Source organism: Bison bison, unplaced genomic scaffold (genome assembly GCF_000754665.1).
Source record: "Bison bison bison isolate TAMUID 2011002044 unplaced genomic scaffold, Bison_UMD1.0 scf7180017864162, whole genome shotgun sequence".
NCBI lineage: Eukaryota > Metazoa > Chordata > Mammalia > Artiodactyla > Bovidae > Bison > Bison bison.
In genome coordinates this window covers 2,622,157-2,630,136 of record NW_011494734.1, presented here as the reverse complement: position 1 = coordinate 2,630,136, position 7,980 = coordinate 2,622,157, and the positions used below count along the sequence as shown (strand labels likewise).

General features: G+C 36.9%; 1 protein-coding gene across 1 annotated transcript in view; it reads right to left on the bottom strand.

The window, feature by feature from the left end:
* Positions 1-3,693: 3,693 nt before the first annotated feature.
* PRKAR2B (protein kinase, cAMP-dependent, regulatory, type II, beta) overlaps positions 3,694-7,980 on the bottom strand; it is a 107,664-nt gene continuing 103,377 nt past the window's right edge. Inside the window, exons 13-14 of the mRNA XM_010841501.1 lie at positions 7,795-7,933; positions 3,694-5,646 (exon numbers count right to left, since the gene is read on the bottom strand). Coding sequence (XP_010839803.1) covers positions 5,513-5,646; positions 7,795-7,933 — 273 coding nt within the window. The 3' untranslated portion in view covers positions 3,694-5,512. The remainder of the gene's footprint in view (positions 5,647-7,794; positions 7,934-7,980) is intronic.

Below are 7,980 nucleotides of genomic sequence, written 5' to 3'. Positions count from 1 at the left end.
ATGTGCACTATAGTAATAAAAAAGTGGAGGACATTTCGGTTCAGCTTTCAAAAGCAATTAAGAAAGAAAAGACTTGCTAAAGACGTCTTTATAGTGAGCCCCTCTCCTAATTAAGATATTTGGCTTTTAGAAATGTCATTTGTATACATTTCAAGAATATAGTCATTTTGTAAAGAGATTCACTTGTATTAAATATCAACCTTCCACCTAAACGTGGCAGTGCAGTTCCAGGGATCCAGGACTCACTCTCTTGTTCCTCAGCAGGACTGTGGTCATGGTAGGTTTTAGGGCAGAGATGGAAAATCAGGAGTTAGAAGCAACTTTATCCAAGGTTGTGCCTGGGCATTATTTACTGCTCATGAACTCATTCAGAGGTTCTACTTGGTGAGTTTTTATCATGTGAAATATGTAAGACATTGAGGATTCCATTTCTAGGTGGTTACAGTCAAAAGTGAAGGCAGCCTTTATTTCAGAGTCCATTTCCAGCTCATTGAGGTTCCCTGGTGGCTCAGTAGGTAGAGTCCACCTGCAATGCCGGAGACCTAAGCTCAATCGTGGGTCAGGAAGATGATCTGGAGAAGGAAATGGCAACCCACTCGAGTTTTCTTGCTTGAGAAATCACATGGACAGAGGAGCCTGGCAGGCTACAGTCTATGGGGTCACAAGAGTCAGACAAGAACTTAGCAACTAAACCACCCTAACCCCCTCGTGCCTGGGGAATAAAACCATTTTTCCAGTTTTTTCCAAAGGCAAGTGCCTGATGCACAGTGAGACCAAAGGGGTTGGGAGCAGAGAAAGGTTTAAGGTTTACTGCAGAGTCAGACACGACTGAGTGACTTCACTTTTACTTTTCACTTTCATGCATTGGAGAAGGAAATGGCAATCCACTCCAGTGTTCTTGCCTGGAGAATCCCAGGGACAGCGGAGCCTGGTGGGCTGCCGTCTATGGGGTCACACAGAGTTGGACACGACTGAAGTGACTTAGCAGCAGCAGCAGCAGGCCAAGCAAGGAGAATGGGCACCTCATGTTCAAAGAACCCCAGACTCCCTGGTGGGGTTCAGGGAAGAGTCTCTAAGGGCAAAATTTGGGGTGAGGACACAGGGTGTGTGACTTTCCACTGATTTGCTGGCGGTGAGGTAACAGGAATCTTGGGTTCCGCCTGAAGTTACCATCCTCCCCCTGGGTGGGAACCTTAGTTCCTGCAAAAGAACTCAGAGATATATCAGATGGCTATGAATGTATCTCTTCAAGAGAAACCACAATCCTGCCCTTTGTCTGCACTGTTATTCACTGCTTTTCCTTTCTTTTGGCATTCCCGTGTTTCCCTAATGAGTAACTTTTGAATCTGCCCTCTGAAAATCAGGAAAGGTCTAGGAAGCTGAAGCTTTTCCCTATAAACAAGAAACAGGACATGCAAAGTTTCCATACCCCACAGGTCCTGCTTGGTTTCACAACTGAGTAATAAATGCATCTACTTTAAAGATTCAGTTATAATTGGTACTAACAAAACATTTCATGTATTTACATGTTGCAGTGGCTTGAGTTTTTCAGGAAGATGGCAAGACCCAAGCTGTGGTTAATCAAAATGTGGGAACACCACCTAAGAGATGACACTTCATTTTTATGGCGGAGACAGTTACCTCTGTAAGGTCTACCATCACATCTTTCCATATATAAATGTTACCTTTTCAGGACTTCCTTAGCAACTTTAAATTTACAAACTTAAAGCATAAAAAGGGACAGAAAGACCCAGATCTGTTGGTCAAAGAAAGTCTTCCTTGGAAACTCTGTACACATTTGTCTATATACCAGGCTCAATTACATCATTATTCAGAGAATATGAGTGTGGACAAAAATAAAAATGTTACTACCATTTCAGTAAACAAAGAATGTTGCCCACCCTCAAGCCAGCAGCCATTGCAATCACCCCTGCACCCTGAGAGGAATTCAGGATGGGAAAAAACAGGATACTGGCCCTAGATGAGAAAACCACTAAAATCTTTTAACTTGAAATATCTATTTTTGTGTGTGATTAGCAATGATCTTTTGATGTCTGACTACATTTTTTTTTTTTTTTTTGGTCTTTTTCAGCAAAAACTCCTATGTATCCTGGCTCCTCCCTTACCTCTTTGGAACAGTCCCTCAGGGTTATCTGAAAGGCTGTTTCCCCAGGCTATAGTCCTCAGTTAAATTCCCCAAATAAATATATCTCTCAACTTTTAGACTGTTTTGGGCTTCACCCCCACCCCCACCCCCCGCCCCCGCCGCCCCCCAATTGAAGTATGAAGCCAAGAATTGCATGGGGGAAGCAAGAGACTCAAGATTGCCCAAGTTCTGCCATGGATGCACAAAGTAAATGATTTTGGTGGAGTCATGGATTTTTCTCACTTATACAAATGAAACTGATTTAACTTCTTGTAGTGACTAATGGGCACACAAGTCCTCCAAGTAAGTTTACCTTACTGCTTTCATTTCCGTAATTCATTTTACTTTCAAGGTGTTTTTTTTTTTTTTTTAATACCCGTAAAGACTGTTTACTAACAACTGTATAGTTTCAGTTGCTCAACCAGTTTTGCTGCCTTGAAAAGTATCCTGGAGCAGGTAAGAGTTTGTCTTAACTCTTGCTCCAATTTCTTTTTTTTCCTTCAGTTTCTTATCAGAATTCTTTCTCATACTCAACATGAGGCTGTACCTCACACATTTATTTTAGAAGCCAGCATTCCTTATTATTCTATTTCTCCCTTATGAATTTTCTCCCACATGTGTTAGTAATTCTGTTTCTCCCTTAGTTATTAACATTTTATTTAGATTTGAGACTCTCCTTTCCAGTTGTTTAAGCTGGATAGTACAGCTCATCCAGATGTGTTACTTAGCACTCTAGGCTTATACATTATTAATGTTCTTTAAGAATGCCAAAGGCCATCTAGTCCTTATTAGAAATGTAACATTTTTTGAAAAAAATTAGGAAAAATTATATCCATATTTTAAAGATGCTTTAGAAAGAAAAAGGACTCAGCACTTAATCCTACATATTCCAATAAAATCCGAAGTTCTTCCTTAGTGCTGTGTGTCTCACTTGCAGAATTGTAAAGCATTTTAAAGAGTGCTAGCCAGGTTTCTAAGAATAAACCAAACACATTCACACAGCATGGATCCCAGGTAGTGTTTTACATTTATATGCACCAAGCCCTAGTTTGTATCAGCAGGACACACACACACACACACACACACACACACACACACACACACAAAGAAAAGCACCTTTGTATTAAAATTGAGCGTCCTCCCAGAATTCTTAGTCATACACGATGCATGCTTGAATGAAACATCAACAGAGAATTTCCAAACATAAAGACTCTTGGCTGGTGATTAAACAGGGGCATCCATAACTCAAACTTGTGGTGTTTTAATTACTTTAACACATACATTCCCTAGTTAGCCAGCCAGACTTGGTTATTCTAAATGGCTGACTGAGTCTGCAACATATCACAACTATCTGTATCACATATAACCGACAGTTAAGATTTTTAAAAACCTCTCGTCCTACAGAACCACACTTCCTTGCTGCAAGATGCCCAGATCTTACCTTTGTTTTCACATATGCCGGACCTCTGTCATGCATTTCACATGGTATAATGTGCACTACGAAGTCACAGTAAAGAAACAAGAAAGAAAAAAACACCTCAGTAATAATATTTTATTATAAAACTGTGCTTTATTATAAGGAAATTTTAAATATAACCAACAATACTGAAAATAATGTAACTGGCATTTACAGCCTTGGTCAGAGTTCTTTATTAAACAGGCATTTGTAGTTAACAATTAGCTTATGCAACAAAATAGGTAACTTGAAAAAGTGAAGGAAGTTGAAAATACAGAATGATAAACCAGGAATTTGTGGTTGTGTTTTTTTCTTGTTCGGTAGACATGACTTTTAAAATCTGAAATATTATAGAAAACAAGTCTGCATTCAGTAAGCTCTCTTCCCGTGGGAAAGTCTGCAAAGTAGTTAAAACTGTGCTAAAATGTGGCTGAAGGTATATTTTACATACTTCTTATATGTACATTATCCAATTCACGTATCTTTACCACATTTTCATTATACAAGCAAGACCAGAAACATTCTCTAATAAGACCACACTAGCCACAGAATTTTTTTACCCATGTATATATTTCTTTGAAACATATTTCCCAAAATGAAATCGCCGATTTAAAAGGGAACAACTATTTAGAATTAATGTCTCTGGACATTGGGGTCATGTAGTCCTAGAATCCATGTAAGAGTATACTGCTTTGGTGGAATATAATTAATTCATTTTATGTAGCAGGATAATAAGCATTATCAATTATCAACAAAAATCTATTCAGCTGAGTTCATTCTGCATTTGCAGAATGAAATGAATGCAGTTGAGAGTCTACATTAAAGCAAGTGGAGAGGCCTAATGGTATACTTGGAATGGGCAGAAATTCCTTGCATCCTTATATATGTTTTACTTACAATAACTTATTTCTCCCACTTTGGAGGAAACCCATGGGAGCAGATGTCTGCAAGGATGTTATTACACATGTCTAGTGAAGAACAAAGAAATATCTATGGGCATGTTGATAAGGACCCCGAATATTTTTGGTATAGGAGACTTTTTTTTTTAGCATATATAATAAGATCTTAGGCTTTTAGAAGACAACAATTAAGTTTAAAGAACATTTAAAAATATTTGTGACATTAAATGTCAAACAAATTTTTAAAGATAACAGAGAACTGCAAAAATGAAAGAAGGAAGCATAGATAGATGCTTTATGAGGAAAATAATGACCTTTCATCCAAAGACACTTTCCTGTTGTTGTAATGACTAAACTGCCTGTCCTTAAAACCACTGGAATATGTAGGCTACTGACATTATACCCAAGAAGTCAAAAGGTACTTTATTGCAAAAATATAAAAGGTTTTAAAATTGCATAAGATGTTTTATACCATTTCACCAATAGGCCAAGGCCAGCACATAACTTATCAAGCCAGAAAAACTTTAAAACAAAAATGGTTAAATTGTACTTACTATATATAGTGAGTTGTAAAAAGAATGTGATGCCATGCTGTATAGCATGGTTCACTGCCAAGTTCCCTTTTACATGGGTGTAGTCATAACATATCAATCTGAGCAAGTCAAAATGAATACACATTGCCTATGATAACATCCTTTAATTATCTTCTTAAACACAGATACTTTCAATATATTACAATCATCTGAATCTTTCAGTCAAATCATAATTTTGTGGAGTAGAAAGTCATTTTATCAGTATGTTGATATTTTTTGACCTACTCTTTTTAGAAAGTGATGTTAAAGCCTATTGACTATTAAATACCTATTCTGTTTACTGATACATTGTAAATGTAAAAAAAGGAAAAAACCTGAAATCACAGAAAATGCTTGGCATCTACACAAACACATTCTCAGTGGACTAACCACTACTGTGTAATTTTGTCACTAGAGGTCTTGCTCCAATACTTTTGCTTCATGCAGTGGGTTCAACAATATCCATGTTTGTTCCAAACAGGGCAACTAATTGCTCTTCATAGGTAGCGATGTTCCTTTTCATAATTTCCATGCAAGGTCCCAAAAGCCTTTCAAATGCTTGCACATCCATGGCTAAGAAGAGTGGAGAATAAAAGAAAAATAACATTCTTTACAAACCTGGAATTTCTAAGTCACTTGTGGTACCTATTTCACATATGTCAATGACGCAATGGCATTTTTGCATAAATATCAGATACAAGAAAAAGGCATAAAGATAAAAACATTCCACTTCAAAAAGGAAGCAGCCAGTGGCCCGTGGCCATATGACGTTGTATTGGAAGTTCCTGATCCAGGTTAAAAGAATGAGGGATTGTTATGGCAAGACCTTGGAATTTTACAAAATAAATTCATTTTTATGTCACCACTTTAGCAGTATGAACTCAAGGGTGGCAAGGTAGTGTTTTCTATCTTGTTTTCCCTCCTCAGGGTTTACAATGCAATGCTGTGAAGACCAGATGTTGCCCTTTACAATTTTTTACTCTTTTATACTAGGGTCTAGTCAATTCAAAATGGCAGTCCAAATAATGATTTTGTCCACTTCTGTAAGTATATGCTCTATGTTGCTTAGATTGCTTGTCTCGAGCATTTTTAAAAACTGAATTTATATGAAAATATAATCATACTATCATTGAAATACAAATTAAAATTCTTTTGTTTTTGCTTCTTAAATTTACAGAACTAAAAAAGGCAGTGTTTACAATAGAGTGAATGGAAATTCTTGCACTGCTGGCAGCATGCAAATAAGTGCAAATACAAGTGATATGGCAATAGATATCAAAAACCATAAAAAGAAAACCCAATTCCAAAAAGCATTTCTCAGGAAAAATCCTATCATGTGAAAAAGCAGTATATGCACACACCCCCACAGAAAAGCTCTCCTCCACCGCGCAAAATGGAGCCAAAACTCAAAAATTATGTAACAGTGGGAAGTGAGTAAATAATTCAGTGTGTATTTAAGCAATGTTAATACTTGATGTAATAAACATGAGAAAATGCCTAAGCTATAATGAATGAAAGAAGCAGTTTACAAAACTGATTTAAAGCTGAAAACATACAAATAAAAAAGGATGATAAGGAATTATAATAGGATGAGGAAATTGCTGGGTGGTGGTGGTACTGGGTAACTCTTAGTTTTTCCTACCTTTCTGTATTTCTCAAATTTAATGTGAATATATATTTTATTATAGAAAAAAAGTAATGGGATTTCACTCACATCATCTTTACTCCCTACTGTCTAACACCTCTATCTACTCAGAGAAATTACCTGTCAGCTTCTAAATTTTTCTTTTTCATCCAAGTGTAACACTAGAGTAATACTATACTTATTTAAAATCATTTAAAAAACAACTTCTCTAAGAAAATTCTGGGGATACTTGCAAATCTTAACACTGAAGCTAAATTTATTCTACTGAACTGTGGACGAAGAGTACAGAGTAGCTAATTACTTTTTAAATTAATTTTTATTGGTGTATAGTTGATTTATAATGTTTATTACTTTCTGCTGTACAGCAAAGTGAATCAGTTTATACATAGACATGTATCCACTGTTTTTAGATTCTTTTCCCATACAGGTCATTACAGAGCATTGACTAGTTTTCTTAAAGAAAATGTCATCTGTATTAATATCTCCTGAGTTATATTTTTCATTACTAAAATAAGTTATTTCTCACATATAAAATCTCTGCTATATATAGATGCCTTCCAGCTGAAGATGGCCCTTCTGTTCATGGCATTTCTTTGTGGTACACAGAAGTAATAAACAGCTGAACAAGATTTTCATTGTGCTATGACACACTTGAACTCTTGTTTCCTAACCCTAGGATGAGAAACTTTTCCTAGACATTTTAACTTCCCCTGCAGAACTTAGTATACCTTATTAAAGTGCTGTTTGAGGGGGTTTTTAGCAGAAATGGAACACAGTGCATATTGTTCATTTGAAAAATTAGATGTAAAGCTTGGTACTCAGAATTCTTATCTTAACAACATACTAAAATGTTATTTCATGTCTATAAAAAAGAACAATGTATATGTGTGTGAAAAGTTTTCTAAGAAGTTGGCTTCCACAAATTGGCTTGACAGTGCAATGAATCCTAATCTTGTATTCTGTTGGGACCATAAAACTTGTGAACCCAGTAAAATAATCAGTGTGACTCTGAATACGTACAATGCACACAGAAGGATTTCAACTGGGGCAAGTGTGCCCTGGGCCGTGAGTCCTACCTAAACATTTGACGGTCCCGATGGCGTGTGCGGAAGCGGCTCGGGGCTTGTTCGTTACCAGAGCCAGTTCGCCGAAGTACTGCCCTCGAGAACACCGAGCGATTTCAACTGCACCGTTCTCCTCCACCTCTGACTTACCCTGACAAGGTGATGGAAAGTGTTAGCGTTCACTCAGCTTAAGAAAAA